General features: G+C 47.8%; 1 protein-coding gene and 1 long non-coding RNA gene across 2 annotated transcripts; both read left to right on the top strand.

Annotated features, from left to right (window-relative positions):
- Positions 1-506: 506 nt before the first annotated feature.
- Positions 507-25,633, top strand: LOC106864142 (eukaryotic translation initiation factor 3 subunit C-like; the record flags this gene model as incomplete). The annotated part of the gene is given in 12 exon segments (XM_088158447.1): positions 507-610; positions 2,979-3,120; positions 6,518-6,643; positions 7,767-7,860; positions 10,917-11,298; positions 13,005-13,164; positions 16,737-17,100; positions 20,389-20,548; positions 21,992-22,057; positions 22,928-23,015; positions 24,125-24,287; positions 25,326-25,633. Coding segments are annotated over 12 exon segments (1,917 nt in total). The 3' UTR covers positions 25,406-25,633.
- On the top strand, positions 21,164-21,891 carry LOC148217847 (uncharacterized). The gene is made up of 3 exons (XR_015800699.1): positions 21,164-21,336; positions 21,400-21,620; positions 21,871-21,891. It is a non-coding gene; the product is annotated as an uncharacterized LOC148217847 (long non-coding RNA).
- Positions 25,634-26,276: the final 643 nt, after the last annotated feature.

Below are 26,276 nucleotides of genomic sequence, written 5' to 3'. Positions count from 1 at the left end.
TAGAGATTTTTTGGGGGATTTTTTGGAGATTTTTTTTAAGATTTTTTGGGGATTTTTTAGGGATTTTTTTGGCCAAGAAATTTAATTTTGGGGGGAATTTTTTGGGATTTTTTCAGAATTTTTGGGGATTTTTTTAAGGCCAAAAATCGAATTTTTGGGGGATTTTTTGAGGGACTTTTTAGAGATTTTTAGGATTTTCCCAAAAAATTTTGGTTTTTTTTCCCCAATAAATTCAATTTTTTTTCTTTTTTTCGTATCATTTTTCCCATTTTACTTTTTCCACCCCCCCAGACCCAAATTTTGATTAAAATTCATAAAATTTCAGATTTTTTACCTCCAAAAATTCAATTTTTTTTAATATTTTTGGTCAATTTTTGATGTTTTTTCCCCAAAAATTCAATTTTTTTTTTCTTTTTTTCGTATCATTTTTCCATTTTACTTTTTCCACCTCCCCAGACCCAAATTTTGGGTGAAATTTCTCAAATTTTGGGATTTTTTTTTTGTAGGAAAAACCCAAAATGTTCGCCAAGGGCACCGAGATCACCGTGGGGCTCGTGGTGAAAAAACTCAACGAGATCCTGCAGGCCCGGGGTAAAAAAGGCACAGACAGGTGAGAAAATTCCCAAAAATCCAAATTTTCCCCAAATTCCCAAAATTCCCCAAAATTTCCATGAAAAATTAAAAAAATTTGGTGAAATTCCCGTAAAAATCCGATTTTTTAGACGTTTTAATTTGATTTTTTATGAATTTTCTGCCCCAAAAAAACCAAATTTTCCCCAAAATTTTCCAAATTTTCCAAAAATTCCAAAATTCCCAAAATTTCCTTGAAAATTAAAAAAAAAAATGGTTGAAATTCCCATTAAAATTGGGTTTTTGGGGCATTTTAATCTGATTTTTGAGCCATTTTTTTAATCTCATTTTTTCCCAAATTTTTCCCAATTTTTCCCAAATTTTTTCCCAATTTTCCCCAAATTTTTTCCCAATTTTTGTGAAATTTTTCTGAAATTTTTCCCAATTTTTTCCCAATTTTTCCCAATTTTTCCCCAAAATTTTTCCCAATTTTTCCCCAAATTTTTTCCCAATTTTTCCCAAATTTTTCCCAATTTTTCCCCAATATTTTCCCAAAATTTTTCCCAATTTTCCCCCAAATTTTTTCCCAATTTTTCCCAATTTTCCCCAAATTTTTTCCCAATTTTTCCCAATTTTTCCCCAAATTTTTTCCCAATTATTTTCCCAAATTTTTTCCCAATTTTTTCCCAAATTTTTCCCAAATTTTTCCCAATTTTTCCCCAATTTTTCCCAATTTTCCCCCAATTTTTTTCCCAATTTTTTCCCAAATTTTTCCCAATTTTCCCCAATTTTTTTCCCAATTTTTCTCAATTTTTCCCCAATTTTTCCCAAATTTTTTCCCAAATTTTTTCCCAATTTTTTCCCAAATTTTTTCCCAAATTTTTCCCAATTTTTCCCAATTTTTCCCAAATTTTTCCCAATTTCTCCCAAAATTTTTCCCAATTTTTTTCCCAAATTTTTTGCCAATTTTTCCTCAATTTTTCCCAAATTTTTCCCAATTTTCCCCAATTTTTTTCCCAATTTTTTCCCAATTTTTCCCAAACTTCTTCCCAATTTTTCCCAAATTTTTCCCCAATTTTTCCCAATTTTTCCCAATTTTTTCCCAAATTTTTCCCAAATTTTTTCCCCATTTTTTTCCCAAAATTTTTCCCAATTTTTCCCCAATTTTTCCCAAATTTTCCCCAATTTTTTCCCCAATTTTTCCCAAATTTTTTCCCAATTATTTTCCCAAATTTTTCCCAAATTTTTCCCAAATTTTTCCCAATTTTTTCCCAAATTTTTTCCCAAATTTTCCCAAATTTTTTCCCAAATTTTCCCAAATTTTCCCCAAATTTTTTTGCCAAATTTTTCCCAATTTTTCCCAATTTTTTCCCAATTTTTTCCCAAATTTTTCCCAATTTTCACCCAATTTTTTCCCCAATTTTTTCCCATTTTCCCCCAATTTTTCCCAATTTTTTCCCCAATTTTTTCCCATCTTTTCTCCATTTTTTCCCAATTTTCACCCAAATAAATCCCATTTTTAACCTGATTTTTTTGCCATTTTCCACCCAATTTTTCCCCAATTTTTTCCCAATTTTCCCCCCATTTTTAACCCTTTATTCCCCCGTTTTTAACCCTTTATTCCCCCGTTTTTTAACCCTTTCCTCTCCGGTTTTTAACCCTTTAATTACCCATTTTTCTCTCGTTTTAACCCCAATTTTCACCCAATTTTTTCCCTTTTTTTTCCCAATTTTCACCCAAATTTTTCCCAATTTTTTCCCAATTTTCACCCAAATTTTTCCCATTTTTTTCCCAATTTTCCCCCCCGTTTTTAACCCTTTCCTCCCCCATTTTTAACCCTTTAATTCCCCATTTTTAACCCTTTAATTCCCCATTTTTAACCCTTTATTTGCCCATTTTTAACCCTTTATTCACCCCATTTTTCCTTCGTTTTAAGTCAAATTTTTCCCAATTTTTTCCCCATTTTTTCTCATTTTTTTCGCAATTTTCACCCAATTTCTCCCCAATTTTCTCCCCATTTTTAACTCTTTAGTCCCCATTTTTTAACCCTTTCCTCCCCATTTTTAACCCTTGATTTGCCCATTTTTAACCCTTTATTCACCCCATTTTTCTTTCGTTTTAGGTCAAATTTTTCCCAATTTTTTCCCTTTTTTTTCCCAATTTTCACCCAAATTTTTCCCAATTTTTTCCCAATTTTCTCCCCGTTTTTAACCCTTTATGCCCCCGTTTTTAACCCTTTCCTCTCCGGTTTTTAACCCTTTAATTACCCATTTTTCTCTCGTTTTAACCCCAATTTTCACCCAATTTTTTCCCTTTTTTTTCCCAATTTTCACCCAAATTTTTCCCAATTTTTTCCCGATTTTCCCCCCGTTTTTAACCCTTTCCTCCCCCGTTTTTAACCCTTTCAGGGCCGCCCAGATCGAGCTCCTGCAGCACCTGGTGGCCGTGGCCCACGAGCACAACCTGGGGGTGCCCCTGGAGCTGAAAATCAAATTCAACATCGTGGCCTCCCTGTACGATTATAACCCCAATTTGGCTGCCTACATGAAGGTGAAAATGGGGGAAAAATGGGGGGAAAATGGGGGGAAAAGTGGGGGAAAATTGGGGGAAAAATGGGGAAAAATTGGGAAAAAAATGGGAAAAAATTGGGGGGAAATTGGGGAAAAATTGGGGGGAAAATGGGAAAAAATTGGGAAAAAATTGGGGGAAAAATGGGGGAAAATTGGGAAAAAATTGGGGGAAAATTGGGGGAAAAATGGGGAAAAAATGGGGGAAAAATTGGGGGAAAATTGGGGAAAAAATGGGAAAAAAATGGGAAAAAATTGGGGAAAAATTGGGAGAAAATTGGGGAAAAATTGGGAGAAAATTGGGGAAAAATTGGGAGAAAATTGGGGAAAAATGGGGGAAAAAATGGGGGAAAAATGAGAAAAAAATTGGAATAAAATGGGAAAAAAGTGGGGAAAAATGGGGGAAAATTGGGAAAAAATTGGGGAAAAATGGGAAAAAATTGGGAAAAAATTGGGGGAAAAATGGGGGAAAAATGAGAAAAATTGGGAAAAAAATTGGAATAAAATGGGGAAAAAAGTGGGGAAAAAATGGGGGAAAATTGGGAAAAAATTGGGGAAAAAATGGGAAAAAATTGGGAAAAAATTGGGGGAAAAATGGGGGAAAAATGAGAAAAATTGGGAAAAAAATTGGAATAAAATGGGAAAAAAGTGGGGAAAAAATGGGGGAAAATTGGGAAAAAATTGGGGAAAAAATGGGAAAAAATTGGGGGAAAAATGGGGGGAAAATGAGAAAAAATTGGGAAAAAAATTGGAATAAAATGGGAAAAAAATGGGGAAAATTGGGGAAAAATTGGGGAAAAAATAAAAAAAATGGGAAAAAATTGGGGTGAAAAATGGGGAAAAAATCAGGTTAAAAATGGGATTTATTTGGGTTTTTTGTGGCCTCCCTCTATGATTACAACCCCAATTTGGCTGCCTACAGGAAGGTGAAAATGGGGGAAAAATGGGGAAAAAGGGGGGGAAAAAAATGGGGGAAAATTGGGGAAAAATTGGGGAAAAATTGGGGGAAAAATGGGGGAAAAATGAGAAAAAATTGGGAAAAAAATTGGAATAAAATGGGAAAAAAGTGGGGAAAAAATGGGGGAAAATTGGGAAAAATTGGGGAAAAAATGGGAAAAAATTGGGAAAAAATTGGGGAAAAATGGGGGAAAAATGAGAAAAAATTGGGAAAAAAATTGGAATAAAATGGGAAAAAAAGTGGGGAAAAAATGGGGGAAAATTGGGAAAAAATGGGGGAAAAATGGGGGAAAAATGGGGAAAATTGGGGAAAAAATGGGGGAAAATTGGGGGAAAAAATGGGGAAAATTGGGAAAAAATCAGGATAAAAATGGGATTTATTTGGGTGAAAATTCGGAAAAAATGGGTGAAAAATTGGGGAAAAAATGGGAAAAATTGGGAAAAAATCAGGTTAAAAATGGGATTTATTTGGATGAAAAATGGGGAAAAAATAGGGAAAAATTGGGGAAAAAATGGGAAAAAATTGGGGGGAAATTGGGGAAAAATTGGGGAAAAAATGGGTGAAAAAAGGAAAAAAATTGGGGAAAAAATTGGGAAAAGTTGGGGAAAAATTGGGTGAAAATGGGATTTATTTGGGTGAAAAATGGGAAAAAATGGAGAAAAAATGGGTGGGAAAAGGAAAAAATTTGGGAAAAAATCGGGTGAAAAATGGCAAAAAAATCAGGTTAAAAATGGGATTTATTTTGGTGAAAATTGGGAAAAAATTGGGGAAAAATTGGGGGAAAATTGGGGAAAAATTGGGGGAAAATTGGGAAAAAATTGGGGGAAAATGGGGGAAAAATGGGGAAAATTGGGGAAAAAATTGGGAAAAAATTGGGGAAAAAATGGGGGAAAATTGGGAAAAAAATGGGGGAAAATTGGGAAAAAATTGGGGAAAAATGGGGGAAAAATGGGGAAAAAATGGGGGAAAAATGGGGGAAAAATGGGATTTATTTGGGTGAAAATTGGGAAAAAATGGGGAAAAATTGGGAAAAAATTGGGGGAAAATTGGGAAAAAATTGGGGGAAAAATTGGGGGAAAAAAGGAAAAAAATTGGGAAAAAATCGGGTGGAAAATGGCAAAAAAATCAGGTTAAAAATGGGATTTATTTGGGTGAAAATTGGGAAAAATTGGGGAAAAATTGGGAAAAAATTGGGGAAAAAATTGGGAAAAATTTGGGGGAAAATTGGGAAAAAATTGGGGGAAAAATTGGGGGAAAAAAGGAAAAAAATTGGGAAAAAATCGGTGGAAAATGGCAAAAAAATCAGGTTAAAAATGGGATTGATTTGGGTGAAAATTGGGAAAAAATTGGGGGAAAAATTGGGAAAAAAAATTGGGAAAAAATCGGGTTAAAAATGGGATTTTAATGGATTTTAATCGGATTTTTGATAGGATTTTAATGAGGTTTTTTTTATTTTAATGGGATTTTAATGAGATTTTAATGGATTTTAATGGGAATTTTTTGGGATTTTAATGGGATTTTAATGGGATTTTAATTGGAATTTAATGGGATTTTAATGAGATTTTGGGGGGATTTTTAATGCGAATTTTAATAGGAATTTAATGGGGGTTTTTAATAGGATTTTAATAGGATTTTAATGGGATTTTAATGAGAATTTAATGAGATTTTTAATTGGAATTTAATGAGATTTTAATTGGAATTTAATGAGATTTTAATTGGAATTTAATGAGATTTTCCCCCATTTCTGGCTTTAAAAAATCCCCCAAAAATCGCATTTTAATGGGATTTTTCCGGGGTTTTTTTTGATTTTTTGGGGGAATTTTTTGGGAATTTTCTGGGACCATTTTGGGATTATTTTATTGATTATTATGGGATGTTTTTTGCCCTCCCCAGCCCGAGCTGTGGCAGAAGTGCCTGAACCACGGGGCAGGAAATGGCTCCAAAAAATGGGATTGGGATGGGAATGGAATGGGAATTTTTATAGGAATTTAATAGGAATTTAATGGGATTTTAATGGGATTTTAGTGGGATTTTAATGGGATTTTAGTGGGATTTTAATGGGGTTTTAATGGGGTTTTAATGGGATTTTTAATGAGATTTTAATGGGATTTTAATGAGATTTTAATGAGATTTTAATGGGATTTCAATGGGATTTTAATGGGATTTTAATGAGATTTTAATGGGATTTTAATGAGAATTTAATGGGATTTTAATGGGATTTTAATGAGATTTTAATGAGATTTTAATTGGATTTTAATGAGATTTTCCCCCATTTCTGGCTCGGAAAAATCCCCCAAAAATCGCATTTTAATGGGATTTTTCGGGTTTTTTTTGATTTTTTGGGGGAATTTTTTGGGAATTTTCTGGGACCATTTTGGGATTATTTTATTGATTATTATGGGATGTTTTTTGCCCTCCCCAGCCCGAGCTGTGGCAGAAGTGCCTGGCCTGCATTGAGGAGCTCCTGGAGCTGCTCTTTGCCCACCCCGAGATCTTCGTGGGTGAAAACGTCCTCGAGGAGTCCGAGAACCTGAGCAACCCCGAGCAGGTGAGGCCGGGGGGCACCTGGGGGGCACCTGGGGGGCACCTGGGGCACCTGGGGGACACCTGGGGGGCACCTGGGGGGCACCTGGGGGACACCTGGGGGGCACCTGGGCACACCTGGAGACACCTGGGCACACCTGGGGGACACCTGGGGGACACCTGGGCACACCTGGAGACACCTGGGGGACACCTGGGGGGCACCTGGGGGACACCTGGGCACACCTGGAGACACCTGGGGGACACCTGGGGGGCACCTGGGGGGCACCTGGGGGCACCTGGGGGGGCACCTGGGGGAGCCTGGAGTCACCTGGGCACACCTGGGGGGCACCTGGACACACCTGGGGGGCACCTGAGGTCACCTGGGCACACCTGGGGGGCACCTGGGCACACCTGGGGGGGGGCACCTGGGGGAGCCTGGATTCACCTGGGCACACCTGGGAGGCACCTGGGCACACCTAGAGACACCTGGGCACACCTGGGGGGCACCTGGGCACACCTTGGGCACACCTGGGGGGCACCTGGAGACACCTGGGGGAGCCTGGATTCACCTGGGCACACCTGGGTTCACCTGGGCACACCTGGGGGTCACCTGGGGCTCATCTGGGCACACCTGGAGACACTTGGGGGGCACCTGGGCACACCTGGGGGGCACCTGGGGGGCACCTGGGCACACCTGGGGGGCACCTGGAGTCATCTGGGGGGCACCTGGAGACACCTGGGCACACCTGGAGACACCTGGGAGGCACCTGGGCACACCTAGAGACACCTGGGCACACCTGGGGGGCACCTGGGCACACCTGGGGGTCATTTTTGGGATTTTTGGGTCAATTTTTGGGATTTTTGGAGTCACTTTTGGGGGTGATTTTGGGGTTAATTTTCGGGATTTTGGAGTTCATTTTTTGGGATTTTTGGGTTAATTTTTGGGTTAATTTTGGGGATTTTTGGGGTCACTTTGGGCTCATCTTTAGGTCAATTTTTGGGAATTTTTGGGTCACTTTTGGGGTGAATTTCTGGGTTAATTTTTGGGATTTTTGGCTCATTTTTGGGGTCAATTTTGGGTCACTTTGGGATGATTTTTGGGTTCATTTTGGGTTTTTTTTGGGTCATTTTTGGGGTCTCTTTTCCAGCCTTTCCGTGTCCGTGGCTGCGTCCTGACCCTGGTGGAGCGAATGGACGAAGAATTCACCAAAATCATGCAGAACACCGACCCCCACTCCCAGGGTGGGTCCAGATGTGGGGCTGCCATCCAGATGTGGGGCTGAGATCCAGATGTGGCGGCCACGCCCCCTAAATCGGCAAAAAAACCCAAAAATTTGGGTTAAAATGTCCAAAAATGCGGATTTTGGGGGGTTTTTGCCCCAAATTCGGGGGTTCTGAGGCCTCCAGATGTGGGGCTGGCATCCAGATGTGGGGCTGGCATCCAGATGTGGGGCTGAGATCCAGATGTGGCGGCCACGCCCCCTAAATCGGCAAAAATCCCCAAAAATTTGGGTTAAAACGGTCCAAAAATGCGAATTTTGGGGGGTTTTTTTGCCCCAAATTTGGGGGTTCTGAGGCGTCCAGATGTGGGGCTGGGATCCAGATGTGGGGCTGGCATCCAGATGTGGGGCTGCCCATCCAGATGTGGAGGCCCCGCCCCCTCAATCAGCAAAAAAAAAAACCCAAAAAAAGTCCAAAAATGGGAATTTTGGGGATTTTTTTTTTCCCTCGTTTTTGGGGGGAATTTTGGTCTCGTTTGGCCTCAAATTTTGGGGGAGTTTTGGGGTTTTAAGGCCTCACCTGTCGGACAGGTGAGCTCAGGTGAGCTCCAGGTAACTCAGGTGAGTCCTTGGAGCACCTGAGGGACCCAAATTATCACATGGGGCTCACCTGGAGTTCACCTGGTCAGATTTTTACCGCGTTTTTTTTACTTTTCTGAGCTTTTAACCCCTCACCTGTCACTCAGGTGTGCTCAGGTGAGCTCCAGGTAACTCAGGTGAGTCCTGGGAGCACCTGAAGGACCCAAATTATCACATGGGGCTCACCTGGAGCTCACCTGGAGCTCACCTGCTCGGATTTTTCTGGGGTTTTTTTGCTTTTTAACGCCTCACCTGTCACTCAGGTGAGCTCCAGGTAACTCAGGTGAGTCCTTGGAGCACCTGAAGAACCCAAATTATCACATGGGACTCACCTGGAGCTCACCTGGTCAGATTTTTACCGCGTTTTTTTTACCTTTCTGCGCTTTTAACCCCTCACCTGTCACTCAGGTGAGCTCAGGTGAGCTCCAGGTAACTCAGGTGAGTCCTTGGAGCACCTGAAGAACCCAAATCCTCACCTGGGACTCACCTGGAGCTCACCTGGAGCTCACCTGGTCAGATTTTTCCGGGGTTTTTCTTGCTTTTTAACTCCTCACCTGTCACTCAGGTGTGCTCAGGTGAGCTCCAGGTAACTCAGGTGAGTCCTGGGAGCACCTGAAGGACCCAAATTATCACATGGGGCTCATTTGGGACTCACCTGGTCGGATTTTTCCGGGGTTTTTCTTGCTTTTTAACTCCTCACCTGTCACTCAGGTGAGCCCAGGTGAGCTCCAGGTAACTCAGGTAAGTCCTGGGAGCACCTGAAGGACCCAAATCCTGACCTGGAGCTCATCAGGGACTCACCTGGAGCTCACCTGCTCGGATTTTTCTGGGGTTATTTTGCTTTTTAACGTCTCACCTGTCACTCAGGTGAGCTCCAGGTAACTCAGGTGAGTCCTTGGAGCACCTGAAGAACCCAAATTATCACATGGGACTCACCTGGAGCTCACCTGGTCAGATTTTTACCGGGTTTTTTTTTACCTTTCTGCGCTTTTAACCCCTCACCTGTCACTCAGGTGAGCCCAGGTGAGCTCCAGGTAACTCAGGTGAGTCCTTGGAGCACCTGAAGAACCCAAATCTTGATCTGGAGCTCATCAGGGACTCACCTGGAGCTCACCTCGTTGGATTTTTTCAGGGTTTTTTTTTGCTTTTTAACGCCTCACCTGTCACTCAGGTGTGTTCAGATGAGCTCCAGGTAACTCAGGTGAGTCCTGGGAGCACCTGAAGGACCCAAATTATCACATGGGGCTCACCTGGGGCTCACCTGGTTGGATTTTTCCGGGGTTTTTTTTTGCTTTTTAACGTCTCACCTGTCACTCAGGTGAGCTGCAGGTAACTCAGGTGAGTCCTGGGAGCACCTGAAGAACCCAAATCTTGATCTGGAGCTCATCAGGGACTCACCTGGAGCTCACCTGGTCAGATTTTTACCGCGGTTTTTTTTACCTTTCTGCGCTTTTAACCCCTCACCTGTCACTCAGGTGTGCTCAGGTGAGCTCCAGGTAACTCAGGTGAGTCCTGGGAGCACCTGAAGGACCCAAATTATCACATGGGACTCACCTGGAGCTCACCTGGGGCTCACCTGCTCGGATTTTTCAGGGTTTTTTTGCTTTTTAACTCCTCACCTGTCACTCAGGTGTGCCCAGGTGAGCTCCAGGTAACTCAGGCGAGTCCTTGGAGCACCTGAAGGACCCAAATCTTGATCTGGAGCTCACCTGGGACTCACCTGGAGCTCACCTGCTCGGATTTTTCTGGGTTTTTTTTGCTTTTTAAGGCCTCACCTGTCACTCAGGTGAGCCCAGGTGAGCTCCAGGTAGCTCAGGTGAGTCCTTGGAGCACCTGAAGGACCCAAATTATCACATGGGGCTCACCTGGAGCTCACCTGGTCAGATTTTTACCGCGTTTTTTTTACCTTTCTGCGCTTTTAACCCCTCACCTGTCACTCAGGTGTGCTCAGGTGAGCTCCAGGTAACTCAGGTGAGTCCTTGGAGCACCTGAAGAACCCAAATCTTGATCTGGAGCTCATCAGGGACTCACCTGGAGCTCACCTCGTTGGATTTTTTCAGGGTTTTTTTCCTTTTTAAGGCCTCACCTGTCACTCAGGTGTGCCCAGGTGAGCTCCAGGTAACTCAGGTGAGTCCTGGGAGCACCTGAAGGACCCAAATTATCACATGGGGCTCATTTGGGACTCACCTGGTTGGATTTTTTCAGGGTTTTTTTTGCTTTTTAACCCTTCACCTGTCACTCAGGTGTGCCCAGGTGAGCTCCAGGTAACTCAGGTGAGTCCTTGGAGCACCTGAAGGACCCAAATCCTCACCTGGGACTCACCTGGAGCTCACCTGGTCAGATTTTTACCGGGTTTTTTTTTACCTTTCTGCGCTTTTAACTCCTCACCTGTCACTCAGGTGTGCCCAGGTAACTCACCTGTCCCCTCCCCCCCCCCAGAATACGTGGAGCACCTGAAGGACGAGGCTCGGGTTTGCTCCATCATCGCTCGGCTCCAGCGTTACCTGCAGGGCAAGGGCAGCCCCGAGGAGCTTTGCCGAGTTTACCTGCGCAGGGTCCTGCACACCTACTACAAATTCGACTACGGAGCCGCCCGCAGGAAGGGAGGGGCCGGCCAGGTGAAGGAGGAGGGACAGGTGAAGGAGGATGGACAGGTGAAGGAGGACGGGCAGGTGAAAGAAGATGGGCAGGTGAAAGAAGATGGGCAGGTGAAAGAAGATGGGCAGGTGAAAGAAGATGGGCAGGTGAAGGAGGACGGGCAGGTGAAGGAGGAAGAGGAGGAGGAGGAAGATTCGGAGGCGTTGATGGAGAGGTTGTGCAGGTGAGGGGATGCACCTGGATACACCTGGGTGGGGTTGGAGGTACCTGGAGGGGATCAAGACACACCTGGGTGGGGTTAGGGACTCACCTGGATACACCTGGATGGGGTCAGGATACACTTGGGTGAGGCCAAGACACACCTGGGTGGAGCAGGGACACACCTGGAGGCTGTCAGGGACTCACCTGGACACACCTGGGTGGGGTTAGGGACTCACCTGGACCCACCTGGATGAGGTCAAGGCACACTTGGATGGAGCAGGGACGCACCTGGGTGGGGTCAGGACTCACCTGGACACACCTGGGTGGGGTCAGGGACTCACCTGGGTGAGGTCAGGACACACCTGGGTGGAGCAGGGACACACCTGGAGGCGGTCAGGGACTCACCTGGATACACCTGGGTGAGGTCAGGACACACCTGGGTGGAGCAGGGACACACCTGGCTGAGGTCAGGGACGCACCTGGATACACCTGGGTGGGATCAGGGACTCACCTGGATACACCTGAGTGGGGTTCGGATGTACCTGGATACACCTGGGTGGGGTCAGGATACACCTGGATAGGGTTGGAGGTACCTGAAGGGGACCAAGACACACCTGGATGGGGTTAGGGACTCACCTGGACACACCTGGGTGAGGTCAAGACACACCTGGATGGAGCAGGGACACACCTGGACTCACCTGGGTGGGGTCAGGACACACCTGGATGGGGTTGGAGGTACCTGGATGGAGCAGGGACACACCTGGATGGGGTCAGGGACTCACCTGGACTCACCTGGGTGAGGTCAAGACACACCTGGATGGAGCAGGGACACACCTGGACACGGTCAGGGACTCACCTGGACACAGCTGGATGGGGTCAGGATACACTTGGGTGAGGCCAAGACACACCTGGATGGGGCAGGGACACACCTGGATACACCTGAGTGGGGTTGAGGTACCTGGATACACCTGGGTGGGGTCAGGATACAACTGGATAGGGTTGGAGGTACCTGGAGGGGACCAAGACACACCTGGATGGGGTCAGGGACTCACCTGAATACACCTGGATGGGGTCAGGATACACTTGGGTGAGGCCAAGACACACCTGGGTGGAGCAGGGACACACGTGGGTGAGGTCAGGACACACCTGGGTGGAGCAGGGACACACCTGGGTGGGGTCAGGACACACCTGGATACACCTGGGTGGGGTCAGGACACACCTGGACGAGGTCAAGACACACCTGGACGAGGTCAAGACACACCTGGGTGAGGTCAGGACACACCTGGGTGGAGCAGGGACACACCTGGAGGCGGTCAGGGACTCACCTGGACACACCTGGGTGGGATCAGGGACTCACCTGGACACACCTGAGTGGGGTTCGGAGGTACCTGGATACACCTGGGTGTGGTCAGGACACACCTGGATGGAGCAGGGACACACCTGGATGGGGTCAGGGACTCACCTGGATAAGTTTAGGGTCTCACCTGTCCAGGTGTATCTCACTTGTCTCACCTGTCCAGGTGTGTCTCACCTGTGCTGACCTGTCCAGGTGTGTCTCAGCTATGCTCACCTGTCCAGGTGTGTCTCACTTGTTCCAGAAGCTCTCACCTGTTTTTAGGGTATCACCTGTCCAGGAAATCTCGGATTTTTGGAGGATTTTTGGGGGGAATTTTTGGGGTTTTTTCCTCACCTGTCCAGGTGTGTCTCACCTGTGCTCACCTGTGCCAGGTTCGTGTACGCCAAGGACCGCACGGACCGGATCCGCACCTGCGCAATCCTGTGCCACATTTACCACCACGCCCTGCACAGCCGCTGGTACCGCGCCCGCGACCTCATGCTGATGTCACACCTGCAGGACAACATCCAGCACGCCGACCCACCTGTGCAGGTGAGTGTGATACACCTGGGCAGGTAAATCACACCTGGGCAGGTAAATCACATCTGGGCAGGTAAATCACAACTGGGAGGGGTTATAGATACACCTGGGCAGGTAAATCACACCTGGGCAGGTAAATCACACCTGGGCAGGGTTATAGGTACACCTGGGCAGGTAAATAAATACACACCTGGGCAGGTAAATCACACCTGGGAAGGGTTATAGATACACCTGGGCAGGTAAATCACACCTGCAGGACAACATCCAGCACGCCGACCCACCTGTGCAGGTGAGTCTGATACACCTGGGCAGGTAAATCACACCTGGGAGGGGTTATAGATACACCTGGGCAGGTAAATCACACCTGGGCGGGGTTATAGATACACCTGGGCAGGTAAATCACACCTGGGCAGGTGAGTCTGATACACCTGGGCAGGTAAATCATACCTGGGCAGGGTTATAGATACACCTGGGCAGGTAAATCACAACTGGGAGGGGTTATAGATACACCTGGGCAGGTAAATCACACCTGCAGGACAACATCCAGCACGCCGACCCACCTGTGCAGGTGAGTCTGATACACCTGGGCAGGTAAATCACACCTGGGCAGGGTTATAGGTACACCTGGGCAGGTAAATCACACCTGGGCGGGGTTATAGATACACCTGGGCAGGTAAATCACACCTGGGCAGGTGAGTCTGATACACCTGGGCAGGTAAATACATACACACCTGGGCAGGTAAATCACACCTGCAGGACAACATCCAGCACGCCGACCCACCTGTGCAGGTGAGTCTGATACACCTGGGCAGGTAAATCACACCTGGGAGGGGTTATAGATACACCTGGGCAGGTAAATCACACCTGGGCAGGTAAATCACACCTGCAGGACAACATCCAGCACGCTGACCCACCTGTGCAGGTGAGTCTGATACACCTGGGCAGGTAAATCACACCTGGGCAGGTGAGTCTGATACACCTGGGCAGGTAAATCACACCTGGGCAGGTGAGTCTGATACACCTGGGCAGGTAAATAAATACACACCTGGGCAGGTAAATCACACCTGGGCAGGTAAATCACACCTGGGAGGGGTTATAGATACACCTGGGCAGGTAAATTACACCTGGGAGGGGTTATAGATACACCTGGGCAGGTAAATCACACCTGGGCAGGTGAGTCTGATACACCTGGGCAGGTAAATCACACCTGGGCGGGGCTATAGATACACCTGGGCAGGTAAATCACACCTGCAGGACAACATCCAGCACGCTGACCCACCTGTGCAGGTAAATAAATACACACCTGGGCAGGTAAATCACACCTGGGCAGGTGAGTCTGATACACCTGGGCAGGTAAATAAATACACACCTGTGCAGGTAAATAAATACACACCTGGGCAGGTAAATCACACCTAGGAGGAGTTATAGATACACCTGGGCAGGTAAATCACACCTGCAGGACAACATCCAGCACGCCGACCCACCTGTGCAGGTGAGTCTGATACACCTGGGCAGGTAAATCACACCTGGGCAGGGTTATAGGTACACCTGGGCAGGTAAATAAATACACACCTGGGCAGGTAAATCACACCTGGGAGGGGTTATAGATACACCTGGGCAGGTAAATCACACCTGGGCAGGTGAGTCTGATACACCTGGGCAGGTAAATCACACCTGGGCGGGGTTATAGATACACCTGGGCAGGTAAATCACACCTGCAGGACAACATCCAGCACGCTGACCCACCTGTGCAGGTAAATAAATACACACCTGGGCAGGTAAATCACACCTGGGCAGGTAAATCACACACCTGGACACTGATCTGGGCACACCTGGACAAATGCAGGAAGGAAACGAAGCATTCGAAGCCACATAAACAACAAAACCTCACCTGCCCAGACACTCTCACCTGCCCAGGTGACCTCACCTGAGCTCACCTGTGCACACCTGTCCCCCACAGATCCTCTACAACCGCACCATGGTCCAGCTGGGCATCTGCGCCTTCAGCCTCACACCTCACCTGTCCCTTACCTGAGCTCACCTGAGCTCACCTGTGCACACCTGAGCTCACCTGTGCACACCTGTCCCATTGCAGATCCTCTACAACCGCACCATGGTCCAGCTGGGCATCTGTGCCTTCCGCCAGGGCCTCACCTGTCCCTTACCTGTCCATGTAGCCTCACCTGCACAGGTGATCTGGGCTGGTAAATCACACACCTGGACACGTGATAGGGGCACACCTGGACAGGTGATCTGGGGAAGTAAGCTACACACCTGGACAGGTAAATCACACACCTGGACACGTGATCTGAGCACACCTGGACAAATGCAGGAGGGAAACGAAGCATTCGAAGCCACATAAACAACAAAACCTCACCTGCCCAGACACTCTCACCTGCCCAGGTGACCTCACCTGTGCTCACCTGTGCACACCTGTCCCCCACAGATCCTCTACAACCGCACCATGGTCCAGCTGGGCATCTGCGCCTTCAGCCTCACACCTCACCTGTCCCTTAAATGAGCTCACCTGAGCTCACCTGTGCACACCTGAGCTCACCTGTGCACACCTGTCCCATTTCAGATCCTCTACAACCGCACCATGGTCCAGCTGGGCATCTGCGCCTTCCGCCAGGGCCTCACCTGTGCCTTACCTGAGCTCACCTGAGCTCACCTGTGCACACCTGAGCTCACCTGTGCACACCTGTCCCGTTTCAGATCCTCTACAACCGCACCATGGTCCAGCTGGGCATCTGCGCCTTCAGCCTCACACCTCACCTGTCCCTTACCTGTCCATGTATCCTCACCTGCACAGGTGATCTGGGCAGGTAAATCGCACACCTAGATAGGTGATCTGAGCACACCTGGACAGGTGATTTGGGCAGGTAAATCACACACCTGGACACATTATTTAGGCACACCTGGACACGTGATCTGGGCACACCTGGGCAGTTGAACACAAACAAGAAGCGACCAAAGTCACACAAACAAACAACCGCCACTTTCCCAGGTACCCTCACCTGTCTCACCTGCCCAGGTGACCTCACCTGTGCACACCTGTCCTATTCCAGATCCTCTACAACCGCACCATGGTCCAGCTGGGCATCTGCGCCTTCCACCAGGGCCTCACCTGTCCCTTACCTGTGCACACCTGAGCTCACCTGTGCTCACCTGTCCCCCACAGATCCTCTACAACCGCACCATGGTCCAGCTGGGCATCTGCGCCTTCCGCCAGGGCCTCACCTGTGCCTTACCTGAGCTCACCTGAGCTCACCTGAGCTCACCTGTGCACACCTGTCCCATTGCAGATCCTCTACAACCGCACCATGGTCCAGCTGGGCATCTGCGCCTTCAGCCTCACACCTCACCTGTCCCTTACCTGAGCACACCTGAGCTCACCTGTGCACACCTGAGCTCACCTGTGCACACCTGTCCTATTCCAGATCCTCTACAACCGCACCATGGTCCAGCTGGGCATCTGCGCCTTCCGCCAGGGCCTCACCTGTCCCTTACCTGTGCCTTACCTGAGCTCACCTGAGCTCACCTGTGCACACCTGAGCTCACCTGTGCACACCTGTCCCCCACAGATCCTCTACAACCGCACCATGGTCCAGCTGGGCATCTGCGCCTTCCGCCAGGGCCTCATCAAGGACGCTCACAACGCCCTCCTGGACATCCAGAGCTCGGGCCGGGCCAAGGAGCTGCTGGGCCAGGGGCTGCTCCTCAGGAGCCTCCAGGAGCGCAACGCGGAGCAGGAGAAGGTGGAGAAGCGGCGCCAGGTGCCGTTCCACATGCACGTCAACCTGGAGCTGCTCGAGTGCGTTTACCTGGTGGCGGCCATGCTGCTGGAGATCCCTTACATGGCGGCGCACGAGTTCGACGCGCGGCGCCGCATGATCAGCAAGCAGTTCCACCATCAGCTGAGGGTGGGGGAGAGGCAGCCGCTGCTGGGTGAGGAGGTTTGGGGTGAAATTTGGGGATTTTGGGGCGTTTTGGGTGAAATTCCGATTTTTTTCGGTCGAAATTTGGGGGTTTTTGAGCAAAAATCAGAGCGGTTTTTGTCAAAATTCGAGGATTTTTTAGAGCAGATTTGGAGATTTTGACCTAAGATTTGAGGGGTTTGGGGGGAAAATTTGGGGATTTTGGGGCGTTGTGGGTGAAATTTGGGTGAAATTTGGGTGAAAATCCGATTTTTTTTGGTTGAAATTTGAGGGTTTTCGGGCAAAAATCGGAGCAGTTCTGGTCGAAATTTGAGCATTTTTAGAACAGATTTGGAGGTTCCAGGTGGAAGTTTGGAGATTTTGATGTAAAATTTTGAGGGGTTTGGGTGATAATTTGGAGGTTTTGGGGTGAAATTTGGGGATTTTGGGTCATTTTGGGTGAAAATCCGATTTTTTTTGGTCGAAATTTGAGGGTTTTTGGGGAAAAATTGATGCGTTCTTAGTCAAAATTCGAGGATTTTTTAGAGCAGATTTGGAGGTTTTGACCCACATTTTGTGGGGTTTAGGTGAAAATTTGGAGTTTTGGGGTGAAAATTTGGGGATTTTTGGGTCATTTTGGGTGAAAATCCGATTTTTTTCAGTCGAAATTTGAGGGTTTTCGGGGAAAAATCGGAGCGGTTTTGGTCGAAATTCGAGGATTTTTACAGCAAATTTGGAGGTTTTGACCTAAGATTTGAGGGGTTTGGGGGGAAAATTTGGGGATTTTGGAGCGTTGTGGGTGAAATTTGGATGAAATTTGGGTGAAAATCCGATTTTTTTTGGTTGAAATTCGTGGGTTTTCAGGCAAAAATCGGAGCAGTTCTGGTCGAAATTTGAGCATTTTTAGAACAAATTTGGAGGTTCCAGGTGGAAATTTGGAGGTTTTGATGTAAAATTTTGAGGGGTTAGGTGAAAATTTGGAGGTTTTGGGGTGAAATTTGGGGATTTTGGGTCATTTTGGGTGAAAACCTGATTTTTTTTGGTCGAAATTTGGGGGGTTTGGGGTAAAAATCGGAGCAGTTTTGGTCAAAATTTGAGGGTTTTTGGAGCAGATTTGGAGGGTTTGACCCACATTTTGTGGGGTTTAGGTGAAAATTTGGAGTTTTGGGGTGAAATTTGGGGATTTTGGGTGAAATTTGGGTGAAAATCCGATTTTTTTTGGTCGAAATTTGGGGGTTTTTGGGCAAAAATCGGAGCGGTTTTGGTCGAAATTCGAGGATTTTTTAGAGCAAATTTGGAGATTCCAGGTGGAAATTTGGAAATTTTGGGCTGAAAATTTGAGGATTTTGGGACATTTTGGGTGAAAATCGGGATTTTTTGAGTAAAAAAAAATCTGGGTGGTTCTGAGAGAAATTTTGAGGTGGAAATTTAGAGAATTTTAAATTTTTTTGGTGGAAATTTGGAGTTTTTGGGGGGGGGGTTGAGATTTGGAGATTTTGGGTCCAAATTTCATTTCTTAAAATATTCAATTTTTAACCCAAAAAACCTCAAATTTTAACCTAAAAAATGGGAATTTTTGCCCCAAAATTGGAATTTTTTAACCAAAATCACATTTTTTTGACCCAAATTTTGGGGTTTTTTTCCCCCGAGTCCATCCTGAATTTCCTTTGGCCGCCATTTTGTTTCTCAGAGCCGCCATTTTGAACCCTAAAAAAGTCAAATTTTAACCTAAAAAAATTTGATTTTTCCCCAAAATCGGGGATTTTTACCCAAAATCGGGGATTTTTGACCCAAAATCGGGGATTTTTGCCCAAAATTCGCATTTTTCACCCCAAATTTTTGGTTTTTTTTTTTCCCCCCAGGACCCCTCGAGTCCATGAGGGAGCTCGTGGTGGCGCCGCCATTTTGTTTCTCAGCGCCGCCATTTTTGTTCCTAAAAACCTCCAATTTTACCTAAAAAAATGGGGATTTTTGCCCAAAATTCGCATTTTTCACCCCAAATTTTTTGGGGTTTTTTTTCACCCCAGGACCCCCCGAGTCCATGAGGGAGCTCGTGGTGGCGCCGCCATTTTGTTTCTCACCGCCGCCATTTTTGCTCCTAAAAACCTCAATTTTTAACCTAAAAAAATGGGGATTTTTACCCAAAATCGGGATTTTTTTTCCCAAAATCGGGGATTTTTGCCCAAAATTCGCATTTTTCACCCCAAATTTTTGGGGTTTTTTTTTCCCCCCAGGACCCCCCCGAGTCCATGAGGGAGCTCGTGGTGGTGCCGCCATTTTGTTTCTCAGCGCCGCCATTTTTGCTCCTAAAAACCTCAAATTTTAACCTAAAAAAACGGGGATTTTTGCCCCAAAATGGGAAATTTTTTACCAAGATTCACTTTTTTTGACCCAAAATCTCCTCACCTGTCCCAGATCCCCCCGAGTCCATCCCAAACCTCATTTTGCCGCCATTTTGTTTCTCAGCGCCGCCATTTTTGCTCCTAAAAATCTCCATTTTTAACCTAAAAAAACGGGGATTTTTGCCCAAAAATGGGAAATTTTTGCCCCAAAATGGGATTTTTTTTACCAAAATTCACTTTTTTTGACCCAAAACCTCCTCACCTGTGCCAGGTCCCCCGGAGTCCATGAGGGAGCTCGTGGTGGCGCCGCCATTTTGTTTCTCAAAGCCGCCATTTTTGCTCCTAAAAACCTCCAATTTTAACCTAAAAAAACGGGGATTTTTGCCCAAAAATGGGAAATTTTTTCCCAAAAATGGGAATTTTTTAACCAAAATCTGCATTTTTCGACCCAAAACTTTCTCACCTGTCCCAGATTACCCTGAGTCCATGAGGGATCTCGTGGTGGTGCCGCCATTTTGTTTCTCAGCGCCGCCATTTTTGCTCCTAAAAACCTCCAATTTTAACCTAAAAAAAACGGGGATTTTTGCCCAAAATTCGCATTTTTCACCCCAAATTTTTGGTTTTTTTTTCCCCCCAGGACCCCCCGAATCCATGAGGGAACACGTGGTGGTGCCGCCATTTTGTTTCTCAGAGCCGCCATTTTTATTCCTAAAAATCTCAAATTTTTACCTAAAAAAATGGGGATTTTTGCCCAAAAATGGGAATTTTTTTACCAAAATCTGCATTTTTTGACCCAAAATTTTCTCACCTGTCCCAGATCCCCCCGAGTCCGTCCCAAACCTCATTTTGCCGCCATTTTGTTTCTCAGAGCCGCCATTTTTGCTCCTAAAACCCTCCAATTTTAACCTAAAAAACCGGGGATTTTTGCCCAAAATTCGCATTTTTCACCCCAAATTTTTGGGTTTTTTTCCCTCCAGGACCCCCCGAATCCATGAGGGAACACGTGGTGGCCGCCTCCAAGGCCATGAAAACGGGCGACTGGCGGCGCTGCCATCGCTTCGTGGTCAACGAGAAAATGAACGGCAAAGTCTGGGACCTGTTCCCCGAGGCCGACCAGGTGCGCGCCATGCTCGTCAGGTGAGGCTGGAAAAATTAAAAAATTTAATTAAAATTTGGGGGTTTTGGGGAGAATTTGGGGGATTTTGGGAAAATTTGGGGAAAATTTGGGTAAAATTTGGGGGATTTTGGGTGATTTTAAGGTGATTTTTTGGGGTTTTTTTGGGGTTTTTAAGGCAGGAAATTCGGATTTTTTTTGTGCTCAGGTGAGGCTCAAAAATGAAAATTTGAATTTTGGGGAAAATTTCTGGATTTTGGGGGAAATTTGGGAAAATTTGGGGATTTGAGAAAATTTTGGGGAAAATTTTGGGGATTTTTCGGTGAAATTTGGGGATTTTGGGGTGATTTTAAGGTGATTTTTTGGGGTTTTTGGGGGATTTTTGGGGGGTTTTTAAGGCAGGAAATTCGGATTTTTTTTTGTGCTCAGGTGAGGCTCAAAAATAAAAATTTGGGAAAATTTTGGGGAAAATTTTGGGGATTTTTGGGGGAAATTTCAGGAAGGTTTTAGGGGCAGGAAATTGGAATTTGAGGTGAGTCAGGTGAGTCTCACCTGGGCACAGGTGTGGCCAGGTAAGGGTGGGGGGGGGGGGGGATGGAATTTTGGGGCTGTTTTGGGGGGTGGGGGAGGGGCCAGGTGTTCCCAAGTGTCCCCAGGTGTGCCCAGGTGTTCCCAGGTGTGCTCAGGTGTCCCCAGGGGCCCCCAAGTGTGTCCCAGCTGTCCCCAGGTGTGTCTCAGGTGTATCCAGGTGTGTTCAGGTGTGCCCAGGTGTCCCCAGGTGTTGCCCAGGTGTTGCTCAGGTGTATCTCAGGTATCCCCAGGTGTTGCTCAGGTGTATCTCAGGTATCCCCAGGTGTGCTCAGGTGTATCTCAGGTGTGCCCAGCTGTCCCCAGGTGTATCTCAGGTATTCCCAGATGTATCCCAGGTGTGCTCAGGTGTATCCAGGTGTCCCCCAGGTGTGTCTCAGGTGTGCCCAGGTGTATCTCAGGTATCCCCAGGTGTGCTCAGGTGTCCCCAGGTGTTGTCCAGGTGTATCCCAGGTGTGTCCAGGTGTGCTCAGCTCTAGCCCTGGTGTATCCCAGGTGTGTCCCCAGGTGTCCCCAGGTGTTGTCCAGGTGTGCTCAGGTGTCCCCAGGTGTATCCCAGGTGTTGCCCAGGTGTATCTCAGGTATCCCCAGGTGTATCTCAGGTGTCCCCAGGTGTCCCCAGGTGTATCCCAGGTGTCCCCAGGTGTGTCCAGGTGTGCCCAGGTGTATCCCAGGTGTCCCCAGGTGTATCTCAGGTATCCCCAGGTGTATTTCAGGTGTCCCCAGGTGTGCCCAGGTGTTGTCCAGCTGTCCCCAGGTGTTGTCCAGGTGTGCTCAGGTGTCCCCAGGTGTGTCCAGGTGTCCCCAGGTGTCCCCAGGTGTTGTCCAGGTGTGCTCAGATGTGTCCAGGTGTGCTCAGGTGTGTCCCTGTCCCCCAGGAAGATCCAGGAGGAGTCTCTCCGCACGTACCTGTTCACCTACAGCAGCGTCTACGACTCCATCAGGTGAGGGGGGGAGAAAAGAAGAGAATTTGGGTTAAAAAAATAAAATTAAAAAATGGGAATTTTGGGGTAAAAATGGGGAAATTTGGGGTAAAAAAATGTGAATTTTTGGGGTAAAAAATGGGGAAATTTGGGGTAAAAAATGGGAAAATTTGGGGTAAAAAATGTGAATTTTTGGGGGTCTAAAAATGGGGAAATTTGGGGGAAAAAATGTGAATTTTTGGGGTCTAAAAATGGGGAAATTTGGGGGAAAAATGTGAATTTTTGAGGTAAAAAATGGGGATTTTTGGGGTAAAAAATGGGGATTTTTGGGGTAAAAAATGTGAATTTTTGGGGGTAAAAAATGTGAATTTTGGGGGTAAAAAATGGGGATTTTTGAGGTAAAAAATGGGGAAATTTGGGGTAAAAAAATGTGAATTTTTGGGGGTAAAAAATGGGGATTTTGGGGGGAAAAAATGTGAATTTTTGGGGGTAAAAAATGGGGAAATTTGGGGTAAAAAATGTGAATTTTTGGGGTCTAAAAATGGGGAAATTTGGGGGAAAAATGTGAATTTTTGAGGTAAAAAATGGGGATTTTTGTGGTAAAAAATGGGAAAATTTGGGGTAAAAAAAGGAGAAATTTGGGGGTTAAACATAGAATTTCAAGAAATCAAATCGAATTAATTAAAATAAATTCAATCAAATCGAAATTAATAAAATTCATTAATTATTAGCATGGAGACTCTGGCGGCCATGTTTGAGCTGGAGCTGATGAAATAAAATGAGATTGAAATAAAAATAAAATTCGAATAAAATTCTAATTAAACCAAGTAAAACGAATGAAATTTAATTAAGTTCAATAAAAATTAATTAAACTCATTAATTAATTACCAGCATGGAGACCCTGGCGGCCATGTTTGAGCTGGACCTGCCCACGGTGCACGGAATCATCAGCAAAATGATCATCAACGAGGAGCTGATGGTGAGGGGCTGGATTTACCTGGGGACAGGTGTGGGACTCACCTGTGGGGCAGGTGTGGGCTCACCTGGGGGACAGGTGTGGGGTTACCTGTGGGGGACAGGTGTGGGCTCACCTGGGGGGACAGGTGTGGGGTCACCTGGGGACAGGTGTGGGCTCACCTGGGGGACAGGTGTGGGGGTCACCTGGGGGACAGGTGTGGGCTCACCTGGGGGACAGGTGTGGGGTCACCTGGGGGACAGGTGTGGGGTCACGTGGGGGACAGGTGTGGGGTCACGTGGGGGACAGGTGTGGGGTTACCTGGGGACAGGTGTGGGCTCACCTGGGGGACAGGTGTGGGCTCACCTGGGGGACAGGTGTGGGGTCACCTGGGGGGACAGGTGTGGGCTCACCTGGGGGACAGGTGTGGGCTCACCTGGGGGACAGGTGTGGGGTCACCTGGGGGACAGGTGTGGGGTCACGTGGGGGACAGGTGTGGGGTCACGTGGGGGACAGGTGTGGGGTTACCTGGGGACAGGTGTGGGGTCACCTGGGGGACAGGTGTGGGGTCACCTGTGGGGCAGGTGTGGGCTCACCTGGGGGACAGGTGTGGGCTCACCTGTGGGGCAGGTGTGGGGTCACCTGGGGGACAGGTGTGGGCTCACCTGTGGGGCAGGTGTGGGCTCACCTGTGGGGACAGGTGTGGGGTTACCTGTGGGACAGATGTGGGGCTCACCTGTGGGGCAGGTGTGGGCTCACCTGTGGGGCAGGTGTGGGGTCACCTGTGGGGCAGGTGTGGGGTGACCTGGGGGACAGGTGTGGGCTCACCTGTGGGGATCATCTGGGGACAATTTGGGACAATTTTGGGGTGATTTTGGTCCCTTTTAGGGCCGTTTTGGGCCCATTTCTGGCAGTTTGGGGGTTACCTGTAGGACAGGTGAGTCTCACCTGTGCACACCTGTAGGCCTCTCTGGACCAGCCCACGGCCACAGTGATGATGGGGACACCAAATGGGGCCATTTTGGGACAATTTTGGGGCCATTTTGGTGCAGTTTGGGGCCATTTTGGGGTGATTTCTGGCAGTTTGGGGGTTACCTGTAGGACAGGTGAGTCTCACCTGTGCACACCTGTAGGCCTCCCTGGACCAGCCCACGGCCACGGTGATGATGCACCGCACGGAGCCCACGGCCACGCAGAACCTGGCGCTGCAATTGGCTGAGAAATTGGGGAACCTGGTGGAGAACAACGAGAGGGTGCTGGACCAGAGGCAGGGAGCCTACGGCGGCTACTTCAGAGGTGAGCACACCTGGGCAACACCTGGATACACCTGGAGTGCTCAGGGATACACCTGGGCAACACCTGGATACACCTGGGCACACCTGAGACACTTTTCGGGTTACCTGGGTAACACCTGGATGCACCTGGAGTGTTCAGGGATACACCTGGAATGCTCAGGGATACACCTGGGCAACACCTGGATACACCTGGAATGCTCAGGGATACACCTGGGCAACACCTGGATGCACCTGGACCCATTTTGGGAATACCTGGGTACACCTGGATGCACCAGGAGTGCTCAGGGATACACCTGGGCAACACCTGGATGCACCTGGAATGCTCAGGGATACACCTGGGGCACACGTGAATACACCTGGGACGCATTTTGGGATACCTGGGTTACACCTGGATACACTTGGAATGGTCAGGGATACACCTGGGATACACCTGGATACATCTGGAATGCTCAGGGATACACCTGGAATGCTCAGGGATACACCTGGGCAACACCTGGATACACCTGGAATGCTCAGGGATACACCTGGGCAACACCTGGATACACCTGGAATGCTCAGGGATACACCTGGGATACACCTGGATGCATCTGGGCACACCTGAGACACTTTTCGGGGAGTGGTCAGGGATACACCTGGGCAACACCTGGATACACTTGGAATGCTCAGGGATACACCTGGGCACACCTGAGACACATTTTGGGCTACCTGGGTACATCTGGATACACTTGGAGTGTTCAGGGATACACCTGGAGCACACCTGGGCAACACCTGGATACACCTGGAGTGTTCAGGGATACACCTGGGCACACCTGATACACTTTTTGGGATACCTGGGCACACCTGGAATGCTCAGGGATACACCTGGGGGAGTTGGGATACACCTGGAGTACCTGAACACACCTGGGCCTACCTGGAGTACTCAGGGACACACCTGAGGCACATTTTGGGATACTTGGGGCACACCTGGGACACACCTGGGAGTATTTTAGACACACCTGAGCCCCGCCCCAGTCTCACCTGTCCACCTGTCTCCTTCCAGACCAGAAAGATGGCGGATACCGCAAGGGCGACGGCTACCTGAGGAGAGGCGGCTTCCGGCAGGAGCGCGGCAACTACTGAGCCTCACCTGCGCCATGACGGGACCCTCACCTGTCCCATGGAGCCCTCACCTGTCCCATGGAGCCCTCACCTGTCCTACAAATCTCTCTCACCTGGGCAGTCATCACCTGCCCCATGGAGGCCTCACCTGCCTCGTAAATCCCTCACCTGTCCCATAAATTTCTCACCTGCTCCATGGAGGGTCCCGAGGCTGGAAATTAATAAAAGCATTATTAAAGAGCGCGTTAATGAGGTGTTAATTAATGTGTTAATGAGGGGGTGTTCCCGCCTTCCCCCCCACACACACATTTTCCCGCCATTTTTTTCCCTCACGGTTTCCCGCCATTTTCTCCCCTCATGGCTTCCCTCCATTTTGTCCCCTCACAAATTCCCGCCGTTTTCTCCCCTCATGTTCTCTTTGCACTCCATTCCTTCATGGCTGCCTCTCCTTCCCCATCTTCTTCATCCTCTCCCCTCATGGCTTCCATTTTCTCTCCTCATGGCTTCCCTTCTTCATGTCCCCTCACAGTTTGCCGCCATTTTCTCCCCTCATGGCTTCCCTTCATTCTGTCCCCCTCAGAGTTGGCCGCCATTTTTTCCCCTCAGAATTTCTCACCATTTTCTCCCCTCATGTTCTCCTTCCACTCCATTCTCTCATGGCTGCCTCTCCTTCCCCATCTTCTTCATCCTCTCCCCTCATGGCTTCCACCATTTTCTCCCCTCAGGGATCCCGACATTTTCTCCCCTCATGGCTTCCCTTCACTCTCTCCCGCTCAGAGTTTGCCGCCATTTTCTCCCCTCACAAATTCCCTCCATTTTCTCCCCTCATGGCTGCTCCATCTCCCTGTTCCCTCATGGCTTCCCTCCATTTTGTCCCCTCTGTGTTCACACC

This window comes from Sturnus vulgaris, unplaced genomic scaffold, assembly GCF_052056855.1.
Source record: "Sturnus vulgaris isolate bStuVul1 unplaced genomic scaffold, bStuVul1.hap1 Scaffold_2037, whole genome shotgun sequence".
Classification (NCBI taxonomy): Eukaryota; Metazoa; Chordata; class Aves; order Passeriformes; family Sturnidae; genus Sturnus; species Sturnus vulgaris.
This window is presented reverse-complemented; position numbering and strand designations above follow the sequence as displayed.